The sequence below is a fragment of the Diabrotica undecimpunctata genome, chromosome 6 (assembly GCF_040954645.1).
Source record: "Diabrotica undecimpunctata isolate CICGRU chromosome 6, icDiaUnde3, whole genome shotgun sequence".
Taxonomy (NCBI): domain Eukaryota; kingdom Metazoa; phylum Arthropoda; class Insecta; order Coleoptera; family Chrysomelidae; genus Diabrotica; species Diabrotica undecimpunctata.
Window position 1 is genome coordinate 47985051 of NC_092808.1, and position 19104 is coordinate 48004154.

General features: G+C 33.7%; 1 protein-coding gene across 1 annotated transcript in view; it reads left to right on the forward strand.

The window, feature by feature from the left end:
• LOC140443410 (1,5-anhydro-D-fructose reductase-like) overlaps positions 1-17416 on the forward strand; it is a 55088-nt gene extending 37672 nt beyond the window's left edge. The window contains exons 2-5 of the mRNA XM_072534658.1: positions 6592-6695; positions 12156-12359; positions 15593-15843; positions 17068-17416. Of these exons, the coding sequence (XP_072390759.1) occupies positions 6592-6695; positions 12156-12359; positions 15593-15843; positions 17068-17362 (854 nt within the window). The 3' untranslated portion in view covers positions 17363-17416. The remainder of the gene's footprint in view (positions 1-6591; positions 6696-12155; positions 12360-15592; positions 15844-17067) is intronic.
• Positions 17417-19104: the final 1688 nt, after the last annotated feature.

Sequence of the window (19104 nt, forward strand, 5' to 3'; positions counted from 1 at the left end):
TGTTTACAATCCCATCCCCACCTTTAGACGACATGTTGCCCCAAATCATGACAGATGCAGGAAATTTGACTTTTCTCTTCAGACAGTCGGGATGATAAGCTTCATTTTTCCTGCGAATGACGCGACTCCTACTGTCTCCAACACACACTTCAACCCTGGACTCATTACTCCATTATATTGAATCCCATTGCGACTGAGTCCAATCTTTATGCTCTTTTGACCATCTTAGTCTATTTTTCTTTTGTTGTAATGTTAAAAGTGGCTTTTCCTTGGCCTAAAATAAAATGAAATTTATTAAAAACAATTCGTACTAATTTTTTCAATTATAAAATTTACTTTGTAAGTACCAAATCCTAATTTGTGGGCCTCTCGGTTACATGTTGATCTAGAAACGTGTCTTCCAATAACGTGACTCCATAAAACGCTTAAATCCATATAATTTGCTCGTTGATTTTTCACTATAATGCATCTTATGCGCTTCGATCTGCTTCGGTTAATTTACTTTTTCGTACATTTCTAGGTCAGAGTATAATATTTGCTTATGGTAATCGACTTAAACTTCTAATTCCATAGGTGGTGGGCCAACTGATATGAGAATGGAAAGGGGCTCGTAGTTCCCTTATTATTACTTCAAATTTAGCAATATTCCTCGATAGGCTCCTGATGTTTTGATGCAATATTTTAAAATGTAGACCATCATCCTGTAAATATTGTTTTAGTTTTTTTTTAAATCATTGATCTTTTTAGTTTCAAATGGTATGTAATTAATGTCCCTTATATAAGCATCCATAACACAATTAACAGCACCGGTTCTCTCTCAATATTTCTAATAAAAAATATTTTAAATAATAATAAAAAAAGTTATCTAAGATTTAGATTTTGTAAGTGGATATATTAATCTTATGGTTTTAATTATTGTTATTGATTCTGTGCTAATATCTTATTTTTTATTGATGCTCTACATATTTCAGGTTATTAAGTATTCTAGATGAATATTTATTACAACTCTTTGAAAAAAAAAGAAATCATAATTTCTCTCTCTGCCTTTATCTTTATGCCCTATGCGGGGTTAGTTTTCCTAATTACATTTCTTCATAAGTTTGTATCTTAACTCATATCAATGTCATTTACCATCCAGCCTTAACGTCTTCTTCTAGGATTTGGTTTTCTTCTCTTACTTCTTTGAGGAAATTGCAAATCAGCATTTCTTATTGGATTATTAGACCTTGACAGTGAATATGCCCAAACCATAACCTTTGCTCCTATTTTGGCATCAATCGGTGCCACCGTTAGACTTTGCTTTATATACTCATTCTTAATATTATTCTTTTTTGTCATATAGCAATAAACATTCTCATATCCTCCACATGCAGTAGTTATTGCTCTCTTTGTTTAACTACCCAACATTCACTTTTATAGAATTTTCCTTTCACTTTTTTTCTCTCACAAAACTATACTTGGTTTCTACCACTTCATTGATCTCGTCTTAACTTGATTTCACTTTAACTGCATTTCCATTGATTTCCCCATTACTCTGTAATATCGATCCTAGATACTTACAACTATTACTTTTCACAATAATTTACCTTCCAAAAGTATTATTTTATTTGTAATAGTAATTCTATTTGTTAAGTTAATGTTAAGGCAAGGAGTTTTACACGAAATTATTACATCTAAAAATGTATCTAGACATATACATATATACAAAACACTTTTAACACCGACAATCCTCTACGCAAGCGAAACAAGGGTGCCAAACCAAACACAAGAAGAAAAAATAAATATATGGGAAAGGAAAATATTGAGAAGAATTTTTGGAGGTATTAAACAGGGGGAGGTATATAGAAGAAGAACTTATGCCGAGTTCATGAGTTTTTTTAAAGAGCCTGAGATATCAGAAGTTGTAAAAGCTTCAAGAAGGAGATGGTTGGGACATAAATATGGAGATGGGTGACAAAAGAAGAGTAGGTCGACTAAGAAAGAGATGGTTAGATGAAGCAGAAAAGGACCTTAAAGAGAAATGTGTTAAAACTTGGAGAGGAAAAACTAAGGCCCGTAAACAATGGAGAGCAATTGTCAAGTTATTGGCCTAAAGAGCCTGCATTACTATACTATATATATATATATATATATATATATATATATATATATATATATATATATATATATATATATTTCTATCTTTAAAGGAATATTACAAATACTCTAGGTTTAATAAGGAAAAAATAAATAGTTATTTTCTACTAATTTTGAAACCTATATCTTCAAGAGCTTGTCTCCAGTATTTAAGTTTTTGTTGTAAATCTCTTTCAGTATTTCCTACTAACACTACATCATAAGAGCAGGTACATTAGACATACCTCGTATAATATTGATAAAATTTGATATCTGATAGTTGCATCTTGGGTTTTAGACCATTCACAACTGTTTATAAGGATGTTTATAATAATGTTTTTTTCGTAAAATAAGCAATAAAAGAGTTATATTTTTTGTAATAAATAAAAATTATGTTGGGTATCGGTGATTTGAGAACAATTTGCAAAAATTTTTTTGAGATTTGACATATTTTTCATATTTTTGGTGTATAACTATTGATATTTCTGTATTGCCAGCTGATCTTTCTTTACTCCCAAGAAAAAGTATATAGTTGTTCACTTTTTCGCTTCCTTTTCTTTTTTTTCTTAATCTCTGACTGGATGGCTATGTCTAAATTGCGATTTCTGAGTTATTGCATGATTTTCTGCTGTTTTATTCTGATTCAGTGTATGTATTGTTTGGATTTATTATTCCTATTGAATTTATCTATTCGAATTTCTCTGGAAATGTTTAGTCAACTTTTGACGAGGTGTTTCTTCTAAAGAGAGTACTTATTGTAATAAGACTAAAGAGAGTATAACTACTAACTCTTATAAATTGTAAGAACTATGCAATTGTTCCAAAATTGCATTACTAAATTTCGTTTTTATTGCTGTGCTATGCCAGAATGCTATTAAATTCTTAGTTCTTAGAATTTATCGTTTTTGTGCCTGTTTTAATCTAAATTATTTGCTTGTATTTAGATTTAATTAAAGTTGATACTTGAAATTGAATGAATTTTTTGTTGTATATATGCCACAACTACAGAGGCGGCGTAGGGTGTAGGCCTCGGCCTTGCGGTCCGAAGGGCCTTGCGCCATAGAGATTTATGTATTACTAAAACCTAAGCCATGAACGCGCCGAAAAAAGTGCTTGCGTCGCTATCGCTAGCGAGAAATCCACGCTGCAATGCACGTCACCACTGCCCTAAAAAGGGTATTACCCTGAAATTACGTTCCTATCGCTAGTGAAGACTTTCCGCTGCAGGTCGCCGCCCAAAAAAAAATAAGGTATTCTCCGTTCGTCAAACAAAAGCCTCCCCCCGCAAACCTAAACTTTTTGATGATTTTAAAAATGTCAAGATTTACACAGTGCTACGAGTGGGTGAGAGCAGTGACTTTCAACCTTACGAGTTATATGAAAAATTACAAATAATGATCCCTAATTTACTATAAACTTTATAACAGACATGAAACAGTTGCTTCAATACATTACAGATAATAACTTAAAAGAAATATACCTACCAAAACATTTAGGTACATCGTCATTAGAATATATTATTAACAATACCGATTAGTATAACATCCATTATACATCCTCCGCTGAAAGGAGCTTTTTAACAATTCAGCAGTGTAAAAAATAGAAAATTTCTGTTCCTGTAATATTTAAATCCTGTAAATTGTTTTTTAACGTTGGTAGGTCTTAATATCTTAAATATTTTTAGGTTAGTTGTACGTTTAACTAGATTTTGCATGAATAAAAGTTTAATAATGAAATGACACCTGTTTTTATTTTAAAAATCTGTCTTTATGCGCGAGCAGAGGGCCTCGCAAAATGTATCTTGCCCGTATAAAATTATGATTTTACGCCGCTACTGCAGAACTAAATATTTTGTGAATATTTTTATAAAACCCAAGTGCGTGGTGAAAATTATAAATCATACTCATCTGTATTTTCTATAGCTGATGACAACATTTTATCATTATACTTTAATACTCAGATATATTTAACGAGATTAACCAAATAAACCCATAAGAACATGAATTGTTTATGAATATAAGTCAGATAAGGCCGCAGTAGTAAATTCAGTTAATAAAAGCATACTCAAAACAATTAAGTATGGTTTAAATTTAAGAATTCGATCGGCTTCTTTTCTTTGTTCTGAAGTTATTTTCTTGTAGCATTTTAATATGATTTACTGTCTTTAATGGAAATTAGTTTTAGTTGAAAATACGTTTATTTTGACGTTTCGATTTCCACTTTGGAAATGGTTCTCAAAATACAAATTAAACAAATGCTTCTGCTTTAAAATGTTGCTGTTTTTCTCTCGTTATTTACTTTTAATTAAATTTGTCACTGATCTGAATTTAACACTGCCCACTCAAAAAAAACGAAAGCTCAAGAGAGACCCTATCAGAAGAGAGGAGGAAAGAGTGGGTAAAAACACTTAGGACCAAGAATCAGACAGCGTACGGGTAAGTAAGTTAAAGAGATAAGAACCATTCCTGTGGGAAGGTCGAGGGCTGCTCACGACGTTGCAGAAGCACTCACACGAAGGGAAGGTTATGACATGATCCTATTTCAGGAGCCCAAAGTTGGTCTCTCGACAGGGGATAATTAAAGATAGAAAATCTGACGTGGCCGTATACGTGGTGAATCGAGGAACTGGCATTACCAGACACTCCGTTAAGAATGGTTATGTTAAGGTATATGTCGGAAACCTGGTAGTGTTTAATTGCTATGTTTCACCAAACATCCCGCTTCGAGTATATGAAGAGTACATTGGCTCGATTATGCAAGAGGCTAGGATGGAGGCTGTACCTTTCGTTTTAGCTGGTGACCTGAATGCGAAGGATCGTCCATGGAATCCACCAGTGCAAGATGGGAGAGGGAAATACCTATCAGAATGGATCCACGCCATGGGCTTACCGTGTTAAATGACAGTAAGGCACCTACATTCGTGAAAGGTAATAGTGAATACTTTCTGGACATCACACTGGTTTCAACGACATTGCTAAACAGGGTTGTAAGCTGGACTGTTTTGAAAGAAGAATCATCCGAAGTCCCATCCTGTGGAATGTCCTGTAAAACGGGGTGTTGAGGCTACAGATGCCAAAGGGATGCACTCTTGTAGCTTATGCCGATGATCTTGCACTGGTTGCGAAGGCGAGTCAGAAAACGGACATGGCTAATGCGGCTAACACAGCCCTGCGTCGCATTAGTAGGTGGATAGAGAAAACGATCTACAGCTAGCGCATAAGAAAACTGAGATGTTAGTTCTCAAAGGGAGCCGGGAAAAATCCTCTCTTCGCTTTATGGTGGAAGGTGTGGAGGTTGCACCGGTTAAATCCATTAAGTATCTGGGAGTCTGGTTGTCGGAAGGACTAAGGTTCGGAGTACACATCCAAAAGACGGTAGAGAAGGCGAACCGAAATCTGGAGACGTTGATACGGCTGATGCCAAACGTTGGAGGCCCAGGTAGCACCAAAAGAAAGGTGCTAAATGGAGTTTTCCAGTCGGTGGTAACCTACGCTGCCCCCGTGTGGTGTAGCGTACTGAACACTGCGAAATACGCTAAGCTGATGGAGAGCGAGCGAGAGTGTATGCGAGGAGGATGGATGTAAATAAAGATAAGAATGAGAGAGAAAGAACGATAGTAGAGTGGCGGCAGAGAGAATGGGCGAATGACAGTGGAAAGGCAAGGTGGACGAAGGAGCTTATTCCCGATCTGAGGCCGTGGTGGGAATGTAAGTTCAGGAAACTAGACTACTTCCTGACGTAGTTTCTGACCGGACATGGTAGTTTTGGCACCTTCACAAATAGAATAGGCAAATCTACCTCGGCAGACTACTGTTTGTGGGGTACCGGACGCTCCCGCCTACATTTTTAATTGCCATAGATGGGCAAATGAGAGGGGAGATTTCGAGAGGCGAATGGGTTTTGGGCTGGATAAAAGAAACATTGTAAACATAATGTTGAAAGGAGAGAAAGAATGGAGAGAAGTACACTGTTTGATTTCTGGGGTGATGAAGAAAAAGGAGCAGGAGGACAGAGGAGGAAATTGAGCCAGGGCTCTTAAATTTATGGTTAATATTATTTATTAGTTCATTGCCTAATGTCTGAAATATTTTTTAATTTACGGTAATAGGTATGATTATTTATAAGTTTTTAGTTTTTTATTTTAGTTGTTCATTCAGTGGCAAGACCACCTCTCTGGAACGGTGGTTAAGGTTTTAGCCGGAACACGGTTAATCTGGCACTACCCTGGAGTCTTCTAGCCTAGTATCCTACTCAGCCGAAAGATGCCAGGGTGTCTTGCTGCGTGACGTAGATGCCGTGACGTTGATGATTATAGATTTTTTGTAAATGTCACAATATTGCGAGTGTTTCTTATTTGGCTTGTTCCAGAAAACACGTTTGTCATCTTTTTGCTTCCTAGCCTTGTATTTCTTAGTATTATACAACTTAAAAACCTTTAACTACCAAAATCAATTGTTTTATTGAACATTGTTTCAGATACTGCCTATAATTATAATACTGAGGAACCCGTTGGCAAAGTGATCAATAGGTGGATCGAATCAGGAAAGGTCAAGAGGGAAGAATTATTTATTACAACCAAGGTAATTATATCATTTGAGTTACGTAAATTCAATTTACATAAATATGGCAATGAAAAAGTAAATAGATCGTTTTTGATATTTTTAGTAGGGATTTAAATAGGAGCAATATTATGACAAACTTATTGTCATGGCATTAATCTTTTTAGTGTTCCATATCCTTTAGGGCGTTAGCAATGACAGTACCCTAATTTATATCCCGTAAATTTATATATCTTGTATTTATATATCCGTAAACCAAGAAATAGTGAACAGGAGATATGCACATTTAAGACCGATATACTTGAAATAAGTGACTGTGATGTGGGTATTAGTTAAAATAGTTAGGTAATGACTGTGAATATTGATTTACACGATTTTATTAAAAGGAAAACCATGTATTACAATTTAACCTACATCTTACAACAACAAAAACATATATATCTATCTGTGTCTCTTGTCACCGTTCACTCTCGGTGGACACTGTCATGGTAACTTCGGTGGTATTCAGCCATGGAGCGGTGTGGCTGTTACATGACTGTAAATAATGACAATCCACGTAAAACTAGATTTAACATATATTTACAACTGCTGATAAGGAAGAAGAAAATATAGAAAACAAAAAATAAACTGAACTTGAAAAGAAACTGCAATCACAAAATCTAAAGATATAACCGTAATGACGGAAGATTTTAACTCAAAAATCGGTGAACGTAAATGTGGATCCATAGTGCGACCACAAGAACTTGGTGCTTGCAACAACAGTGGTTATCGTCTCATAGACTTTTGCCAAAAAACATGACATAGTAGCAAGTAAACTATATTCCGTCTTATAAGCGTAAGCGCTCTTCCGGTAGGGATCTATGGAGGAGTATTCAGTTGCGGTGATGTAGACGAGGTAAAAAAATAAATTTAAAAAGCCAATACAGCAGCTGGATGTTTAACAATACAATGTGGAGGAAAATACACTTAGGATGCAAACTAAGACAAGAATTTACAAAGTGATTATGAGATCGATAATGACATACATGGCAGAAACGAAATCTGATACATCTAAAACACAAAGGATGTTAAAGACAATAGAAATACGAATACGAATCACCGGAAAAGACTGAGGAATCAAGAAGTGACGAAATCAGGACAGCATGCAAGGTGAAAAAATAGGCGAGTAGATATTGAAAAGGAAGAGAGAATAGAATAATCATATAAGCATAACGAAAGACGATAGGGTAGTCAAGATAACAAAGGACAAATCTTCATTGGGTAGAAGGAGATGTATTGGCGATATAACATAAAGGCACAATTCAAGAAATCATAAACAGTCAAAATTGCCTAATAAGAAGATAGAAAAACATCAATACCACATTTTTATTAGTATTTTCACAATTGCACTTAGAACAATGATACGGTGGAGATGAAAAAAATGAGAAGCAGCACATGCAATACACTGAGAAATTGAGAGGAGTGAAGAAATGAGAAAAAAAGTAACGTATAGGCTGTAAACATGTAGATACTAGACAGAAGGTCCGACACAACCGTCTTATACAGTTACTTAAAGATAAACACATTGACAAAAAAGACTTAAGAAAATTAAGACAAAAGTCAGAGTAGGCAAAGAACTTTCGGAGGAAGTAGAGATAAAAAGAGGCGTAAGGCAAGGTTGCATACTCTCCCCCTTATTGTTCAATCTATATTCGGAAGAAATAATTAAAAAATCACTAGAAAATGTAACAATTGGAATAAAAGTCTACGGCAGACCTATCAACAATATCAGATATGCCGATGATACTATACTAATTGCGGAGAATATACAAGATCTACAGACACTTTTAGATAAGTGATGTAGTAGATGATTTAGATGTAGTAAATGCTAGTGAGGAAAGCGGACTAACGCTTAATGCTAATAAAACAAAATATATGACAATTTCCAAAATACAACAACAAGACATTTTAAACATAAGAGGGGTTCCAATAGAAAAAGTAAAAAAATACAGATATCTTGGTACAATTATTAATGAAAATAACGAGTATACAGAAGAAATAAAAATTAGAATTGGACAAGCTAGAGCAACATTTAATAAGATGAGAAAACTATATGCAGTAGAGACCTTAGTTTGCAACTCAAAATAAGAATATTACGTTCATATGTGTTTTCGGTGCTGCTGTATGGGATGGAGGCCTGGACCTTAAAGAAAGAGGTGAGCGATCGACTTGAAGCATTCGAGATGTGGACCTACCGAAGAATATTAAAAATAAGTTGGGTAGACCGAATAACAAATGTTGAGGTCCCCAGAAAGATGAAAAAGGAAATGGAAATCATGAATACGATTAAGATAAGATAGTTACAGTATCTCGGCCACGTTATGAGAGGGGATAAATATGTGTTGCTACAAACCATAATGCAGGGAAAAATACAGGGAAAACGAAGTATTGGAAGAAGACGCATCTCCTGGCTCAACAATCTGAGAAAGTGGTATAATTGCAGTTCCGTCGACTTGTTCAGAGCTGCAATCTCAAAAGTGAAAATAGCTGTGATGATTACCAACCTCCTTAGAGGAGACGGTACCTAAAGAAGAAGAAGACTAGACAGAAAAAAGGGTGATTAGGACACTAAATACATAGCTATGATCGAGGGACTGGATAGTCAAAATATAAGAGATAAATCACCAAACAGTAGCATGACAACTTCCCATAGACGTATCATTCGTACCACTAAAGAAGAAGAATCATTTGAAACATTGTCTTAGTCTACTAGCTGAAAATTTTTTGGGCTGAAGCTGTAAACACTTTACTTAAAAAATAGATCTTTGGCTTCTGGTTTAAACAAAACACCGTTTGAAATATGGACAGATAGTAAACCTGTCTTTGGCTTCTGGTTTAAACAAAACACCGTTTGAAATGTAGATAGATAGTAAACCTGATGTTAGTAGGTTCAGATATTTGGCAGCAATGTGATAGTATTGATAGTAGTGATTTTGCACATTTTAGTGGGATATGCTGAAAACACAAAAGGATACAGGGTGTATAATCCAACCACCAAAGATATTATAGTGAGCAGAGATGTACAAATTATGGAAGACACAAAAAAGTGATTCATTTTGATTTAAAAGTTGAACATGAGGCAAAAGAAACTCTAGATTCAGTGGGGGAATAAATCAAAAATAATGTCGAAACTGTGACTAAAGATAATGGTAATATTTTTAGTGACGAAGAATCTAGCTACTATGAGGAAGATGACTTAAGTGATAAAGACTTTGAAGTGCCCAATTTACCTGAAACATTACAAGAAGTACACAAAAAGTTAGAACAAGTAAGAAAAAGAAAAGACTTTAGTGAATATGTAACATATATGTGTACGGAGACAAGTGACATAGATGATGTTCCGTTAACGGTCTCGGAGGCATTACAACATCCTGATGGAGCAAAGTGGAGAGAAGCCATGATGGATGAAATCTAATCTTGCCGTGACAACAATGCATGGGATGTGGTAGATGTGCCAGAAAATGGCGGTGTAATTAATAATAAGTAGGTGTTTAAGTTAAAGTGCAATAGTGAAAATAAAACTACATATCGTGCAAGACTTGTAGCTAGGGGTTATAATCAAAGAGAATATATAGACTATACAGAAACATATGCGCCAGTAATAAAACATTTCTATAAAATTAGGTCAAAGAAGAAGAGGAAGACCCAGAACAAGATTCCTAGATAACATCGATGAAGACATGAGAAATATGGAAATACGTGCTTGGCGGAGGAAGGCGATGGATAGGGACGACTGGAGAAAAATTCTTGGGGAGGCTAGGACCCACACAGGGTTGTAAAGCCAAAATGATGATGATGATAAAATTAGGTTGAGATTAACATTTTCAAAACCAGAGGGCACAAGAAGCAGAGGACGACCACGAATGAGATGGATTGATGATGTGGAAGAAGACCTACAGATTCTAGGGGTTAGAAGATGGAGGGAAGTTGCCAGGAATCGACAGGAGTGGCGACTTCTTTGTAAGCAGGCCAAGATCCACAACGGATTGTCGAGCCACTTATGATGATGATGATAAAATTAGGTTTGGATATGACTCATTTAAATGTTAAAACAGCATTTCTAAATGGTCATTTGAAAGAGTAAATATACATGCAATGTTTATACAACGAATGTTTAAAATTAAATAAGGCTATTTATGGGCTTAAACAGTCTTCTTAAGCCTGGAATTATAAATTAAATAATGTTTTGGAAAATAATAATTATAAGAAATCAAATCATGAACCTTGTATCTATATAAAAAGAGAGAAAAAAAGGGAGAGATTTTTTTGTTTTCAAATGATGAAAGGGAAACAAGTAGACCAAAAAATGAGCTGAAAAGTAAATTTGGTATTAAAGATTTGAGTAGAATTAAGGAATGTTTAGGTGTGCAAATAGACTTTCATAGAAATAAAGGATATTGTTTGAATCAGAAAAACTATATTATTCAGTTGTTAAAGAGATTTAACATGAGTGATGCCAAAGGAGTTAAAACTCCAACTGAACCAAAGTTATCTTTAACAATTGATGATAGTAACAATTGTATTAGAGAGGCTTAGGTAGATAGAGAGGTCTTATCAGAGGCTAATTGGTAGTTTGATGTATTTATCTGTTTTAATCAGACCAGATATATCATTTACAGTCAGTTTCTTGAGCCAATTTAACAATGTATATAATGAGTCTCATTGGAAATATGCAATAAGAGTATTGACATATTTAAAAGACACTAATAATTATTCTCTGATTTACTCAAAAGATGATTCAGAATTGCAAGGTTTTGTAGATGCCGCAATTTTGGGCAAGCAATACATTAGATCATAGATCCTTTACTGGATATGTATTTAAGCTTTGTGGCTCTGCAATATCTTGGCAAAGTGCAAAACAAAAAACGGTAGTTTTATTTAGCTGCGAGGCAGAATATATGGCATTGTCAGATACGGCTGAATGTATTACTTCATTTAATGATAATCAAAGTGCATTAAACTTATCAGCACATCCAATTTATTATAAAAGAAGTAAGCATATTGATGTAAGGTATCATTTTTTAAGAGACCTAATATCTGACACTATAATTAATGTAAAAAATATGCTTACTGATGTTATGACAGCTGATGTGTTTACTAAAGGTCTAGTTGCTGAAAAGCTGCACAGAGTATTGAAACTGTTAGGTATAGGTATTATTGACAAGTGGAAGTGTTAAAATATTTATATCAACTAATCAAAATTTAAATATTAGCACCATAATGTCATGTACAGAAAATAAGATTAGTATAATGTAAACTGTCAACTGTATTCACTTTTGGAACAAAATAAAGTTAGTTTTAACTGTATACTCAACTGGTGCGTTTCGTTTATAATTATTTTATACACTTGCATTTTTCTAATTCATATTAATGATGCTTTCGTTTTCTATATTATCTAAACATCTGCAAGATTTTATTTTTATTTGAAATATTCTGTTTTAGCTACCAGTATTCGGAAACAGACCTAAAGATGTGGAAAAATACCTTAAAATGTCACTAAGTAGACTAAATCTTAATTACGTGGATTTGTACCTTATACACATGCCCTTTAGCTTTCATAGTAACAAAGAAATGTCGGCACCGTTAATCAATGAAGATGGTACATTTAGCGTGAATAACAATAGTGATCTTATAGCCACATGGAAGGTAAATCATTAGGGTTTTCAAGAAAGTCTACCTTATATGAAAATATATGAACCTATTTGGGAAAAAAATTAAATTTTCAAATGAGACAAAAATCTACACTATTGCGTTTGCTTGATAATCGCTTAATAAGTTGCATACATTTTTAAGTTGTAATTATAAAAGATCCGACAAGTTCTTATTTAAATTGTTTTTTTTTGTCGATTCGTCCGTCCGATTACTCTTGTAAATGTCTTCTTCTTCTTCTTCCTCTTTATAAGCAACTCTGCTTAGTCTTTGACGGATTAATACATATATCTTTTGCGCGGTCTTTCAATACTTCTTTTGCTGGTTGCTGTTACTTATCTTTTGCTATTTTGACGACACGGGTCTCCTCCATTCTGCTTATGTGGTTATTCCATTCTTTTTTCTATTTTGTGTCCATTCATTTATACACTGTAAGTTACATTTTCTTCTAATGTCTTCACTTCTTTTTCGACCTCTCAGCGTATTTCCTGTACCTAATTCTTCTCAGTACTCTCATCTCTGCCGTTTCCAGTAGCCTTTGCGTTGTGGCTGTGTCGGGTTTTGTTTCTGAGGCATATGTCATTATTGGCCTTACACTGGCTTTATAAATTCTTGACTGCATGTTACATAATGTGTTAATGTGTGTTTCACCATATAGTGTAATTCTCAGATATTTTATTTCCATTACTTGTTCAATATCTACTGATGCCATCAATTTCTATTTTACATCTGGTTGGTTCTTTGCTGACTACTATTGTTTTAGTTTTCTGAGATGAGATTGTCATATTAAATTCTTTTGCTCTTATGTTAAATCTGTGGACCAGTCTTTGCAGACTATCTTCAGCTTGGGCTATCAATATTACGTCGCCTGCGTAACAGAGTATTTTTATTTCTTTGTTTTCCATTCTGTATCCTCTTCCTTTGTTAACGCTTTTGATGATTTCATCCATGATTAAATTGAAGAGCATGGGGCTCAATGAATCCCTTTGTCTTATTAATTCCCTTCCGCTGCCTATTTCTATAGGTTTTGTAAGTTGTCCATCTATTCTGGCTTCCATTTTGTTGTTTTGGGAGATGTTTTCGATAGTTTTTATAATATTTAGGGGAACTTCTCTATTATATAGAAGATGGATTACATCTTTGAGTCTTACTCTGTCAAGCGCTTTCTTTAGGTCAATCAGACACATAACTGCTGGTCTATTATATTCTAGTGATTTCTCAGTAATTTGCTTTATAACGAATATTGCATCTGTACACGATCTACCACTACGATTGTAGATGTCTATATGTTATAAATCTCCTTAAGTCTTGAAAATTGGCGCAGATAACTCTTATTCCAATGAAGACCTCTGTTAAATTTGGGTGAATGAGTTTTCACTTCTGTTAGCACTCCACCTAGTGTAACCTTAATTTTTTTGTCTTTTTAAAGGAGCTAAAAATAAATACCTCTCTGCAAAGGCGCTACAGCATAAATCGGGTGCTGGCCTCCTCCAACATTCGCCTTCAAACATTATTTTCTTCAGCTGCTCTCCTCCAGTTATCAACCCTCAATATCTCGCTAGCTTTGATGCACACTTCGACTAACCACCTCTTCCTTTATCTTATTACTGACCGACGCTTCACTATAGTTCTGCTAGGTGTTTTGTTATTATTTACTCTTATAAGGTGACCTGCCCAGCACAGTTTTTGTATTTTTGCATAACTTGTAATTTGTAATTGTTTTGATTTTCAGAATGTACAGATTTTGGAAAAAGAACAGAACTACAACAAAAGATATACATATATTGGAGATGATTCAAATAAAAAAGGTTCTATTAACAAAAAAACCAATATAAAATATCTCTCTAATGTATATCATAACTTAATAAATTAAGTTTGTTTCGTAAATGCACCATTTGCAGATATTTTAAATTCGACTCTGAACCGGTTGTAGTTTGAAGTACCTGCCATGTAGCTTTAGGGTCAAATAATATATATTTTGCATTCCATATAGCAAAAAGTGCAGATATAAATATAAAGTGCATTACGTAATGTTTATATAATTAAGTTGCTTATTGAAAATGGCAAAAGGCCATGATATGGGCCTATAAATTTCTTGTCTTCTTCCGACCTTCCTTGGCTTTAGTAGAGGGATGATTTTTGCATATTTTGAGTTATTCGAAAAGTGTGCATTTTTCAGTCACAATCTGTAGAAGTGGAATAATTACACTATTATTTTCTTCGAGAGTTCCTTTAGTGCAATATTATGGATATTTTCCATTCCTGGGTTCTGTTTTTTTTAGTTTCTTATTATTTTTGCAACTTTTGCTGGACTTACATACTAAAAATACATTTCTTGCTATTATCCTCTCGTATTCGTTATTTGCCATTTCTATGGTTTGTTCATCAAACCTTTTTTTTAAGTTGCCTCTGTGTTTCTGCCATTTTTCTCGCAATTTCATTCACTTTTTCTGGAGTTTTGAAGTGCGTTCCTTCTTTTATTCTCTTTGGCTTTTAGCATTTTTCTTACGTTCTATCCGTCGTTTTCTTCCGCTTTTCTGATGCAGTTGTGCCATTTATTTTCTGTGAGGCTTCTAAGTCTTGTTATTATTTATTCTGATAATTTATCCCCTTACAACTTGAATAATCTACTCTTCCTGTTATTTGGTATGCTCTGCTGGTCTTTCTTTTATAATTTCTTTCAGATCGTTTGGAATTATTAGTCCTCTACTCTTTGGTCAGTGTATATTCCTTTGGGATGTTATTTTCCTTTGCTTGTTGGATTTTTCTCGCGATTTTGTCCATTTTTTTCCATTCCTTTTATGGATTTAAATTATCTGTTTATATCGGATTATAGTCAAAGCTGGTTTTATAGTGTGCCCTCATATATTCCATAATTACATCCTTGGTGATGAATAGGTCGAGTATTTAACCGTTGTTTCTCGGATTTGGACTGATTATTGTTGGTTTGTCTTCGTCCGATGCGAAAATCATTCCGTTTTTGTTATCGCAGTGTCTTAGTAGGTGTAGAGAAAACGTAAGCAATTACCTACATGTTATATTTATAGACCTCTCAATATCTGATACGTGATCATGACACATGTAGCGGTTTATTTCTCCACTTCACATTTTCTGCACCACCTTACTTGTAAATATGCTCCTATGTAAATATGCTTTTTTTGTTGACACTGTCCAATCATTTTTAGCACATCAGCCTATTCTAAATATTTAGTCATAAGAATAATTTATAGGAAATGGAAAACCAAGTCAAAAATGGTTTGACCAAAGGTATAGGTCTCTCAAACTCAAACTTAGAACAAGTAAAAAGAATATGCAGTGTAGCAGAGATAAAACCAGTGGTATTACAAGTTGAACTTCACGCATATTTACAACAAAAGGAATTGAGAGATGCTTGTAAGGCGATGAACATAGCGGTAACATCTTTTGCGACTCTAGGAAGTCCTGGAACAGATCAACACTTTTCTAAAAAATATAATCATGAGTAAGTATTTATATAAATATCGATAATTCAAAGAGTGACATTTCAACGTTTTTTATTTTTTGTTTCTCTATCAAGTGCGTTGGCAGCGGGGTGTAGTTGCACACTCCTGTCTGAAAGGAAAGTATGTAGCTATACATGTATAGTTCTATATTTTATATTGATTAATAGTAGAACATCCCACTTTCTGTTAATATTCTTTTTCTACTATCACTCAATGAAAAGAACATGTTTGACTGCTTGATAACCTTTTTGTCCCTTTTAACCCTTTTGATAGTAAAGTATGCCTGTAATTAGTTAGATTTGTAACCTATGTTGAGAAAAAATTAATAAAAAAAATTAATAAAAAAAAATAATAAAAAAAGGAATATAAAAAATTCTTAAAAAAATAGATTTAAGAGGAAAAAAAATAAAAAAGAGAATTATAAAAAACATATTAAAAAAAAAATAAAAAAAAAGGAAAAAAAATAGGAAAAAAAATAAAAATATAATAAAATCACTAAGAGGATCTAAACCTCCGATGTGTTGAATCGGGTTTATGTCCGAACGTAGTGAAAATAAAATATTACCATAGTTGTATTTATTAACATAGTAGGTAGATAGGTAATATTTCGGGGGGTGTCTGGAAGGCCTGGCCTACCCACTGGTTACGTCACTGGTTAGAAAAATTAACGTTTTTTTTTACATTTAACATTAGATCATGTTCACTTTTTCACTTACTATTAATTTTTTTTAGGTACCTATATTTCTTATTACACTTTTCTAAAGTATCTTAAATTTTTATCGTTCTAATTACTTATAAAAACTCACTGAATAATTGCTCCCCGCTTTTCTGTTCTTTTTGTTCTTAAAACAACTGTCAACTCAAATAAAGTTCTTTCAACAATTTTTCATGTCGTGATTACTCATGTCGTGTGTGTATTGATCTGTTGACTAATCTAAACCTTTGAACTAGGTAATAACAAAACTTTTTCAATGCAATTAAAAGGAATACCAATATTATCTGTCACAAAATTTTATGAATCGAAATAATTAACTCGTCCAAAATAGCCCTGTTTAGCAGTAAAGGCGTTTTTATAGTCTTCTCGGAATCGAAAATAAAATATCGCAGTTGCATATTTTGCGGTTTTACATGAATATCTATGGTTTGGACATTTATACAATAATTAATTCCTAACACCTATTTGATTTTTACATAGATTATTTGAAATATATTTTTTTTTGTAGAATTGATAATTTTCCGGATATTTTGGGGCTGTCACTAGTCAAAAACCTGGCTCAAAAGTACAACAAAGCACCTGGTCAGATTTTACTGAAACATTTTATTCAACAAGATATCTCTGTAATCCCAAAAAGTAAAAATCCTACAAGAATCAAATCAAACATTGACCTTTTTGATTTTGATTTATTACCAGAGGACCTTCAACAATTAAATGAGCTAGATAGAGGAGAAGAGAGTAGAATATTTACTTTCAGTTTTTTCAAAGGAGTGGAAAACCATCCAGAATATCCATTCAAGTAATATTTATTTTTTATACTCATTGCTTGCAATAAAATAAAATTACATTTCCATTAATTTACTTTTTATTTATTTTTCCATTCATGCAAAAGTATTTGTTGTCACTCCCTGACGTAGGTGAAATAACTTTAAAAGTTGAAATAAAGTCAGAAAAGTAGCCGGGGAATCCCACGAACCACCAGCTAGGGTGTTTACTGTTACAGTGTCAGTATGCCATATTTTTTTGTAAAATATGTACCGTTCGCGTCATAAAAAACTGGTACAACTCTTATAACCGAAAATCGTGTTTTTCAAGTTGTGTAAGTTGATCTTGTCCCTTATGTCATTCTAATTTCAAGGCAACGTTGCCAGTTCAACGAAAATATTATATCAAATCAGCTAAAAGGAGGGCTGTGCCCATCGAGCAAAAAGACAAAAGAGGGAATGTAAAGGTAGTGGGGGCAAAAATATCGTTAGACAGGAAGTGCCATCTTGAGAGGCCACATTAAACAAGGAAAGAGAGTCTTTCCTTGTTTAAGAAATCAAATTTAGTTGGGTTATGTTATTATTTGTCCCAACTGTCACATGAAATCTTATTTATATTGAAGTTTTTTAACAATTGTTTCACATTTTAGACTGTTATTGTTAATATTTAATTAAAATTTTCTCGTCTAAGACACATTCTGAAAACTATTTTATAGCTACTGTTAATAAGTGTCGGAAAATTTAAATTTGGCGCATTCGCATTTCCGGATATGTCCGCCATCAGAGGCCACTTTTTTGGTCGCCTTTTCATAACGATTAGATTCCCTCTTTTGTCTTTTTGCTCGATGGCTACATATCCGGAAATGCGAATGCGCCAAATTTAAATTTTCCGACACTTATTAACAGTAGCTATAAAATAGTTTTCAGAATGTGTCTTAGACGAGAAAATTTTAATTAAATATTAACAATAACAGTCTAAAATGTGAAACAATTGTTAAAAAACTTCAATATAAATAAGATTTCATGTGACAGTTGGGACACATAATAACATAACCCAACTAAATTTGATTTCTTAAACAAGGAAAGACTCTCTTAATCTCTCTCTTTAATCTCTGAGACTCTCTTAATTTGGCCTCTCAAGATGGCACTTCCTGTCTAACAATATTTTTGCCCCCACTACCTTTACATTCCCTCTTTTGTCTTTTTGCTCGATGGCTGTGCCACAGAATAATAAACAATCAGAATGCCCACTCTGCTTGAAAAAATAAGTACGCGCATCTCGTTCACGCAGATGGAATCAGCCATGTTTTAAACGGAACAGGTGCTGTTCATTGTCATTTTATCTGGTGTGCATAGAAAAATTAACCCGGTTTAATTTATTTACGGCAACTATAGACATAATATGCACTATTTTATTCGTACTTTTAGTTGAAGAATAGATTAAATTATTTCAAATCTACTAAATTATTAATCTCTAAAAATTTAAATTACAGTTCTGTCGTAGCTTGTCAAAAATTTCTCAATTCGAGTCTAAGTTTCCGTCTAAAATATGGCGATCGCGTGCTTACGAAGTTCAGAGGCGGCATCTGAGAGTGGACATTCTGATTATTATTTATTCTGTGGCTGTGCGACAGACACATTATAATTATAAAATTACAGTATGTAGATGCTTTCCAATGTTCCCTGTGTCAATACCCTATGTTTAAAGATCCTTTAAACATTTTGGGCATTAACTCAACCCTCTACCTGGTTATTAAATTTATTAGATACGGTTTTTTGTT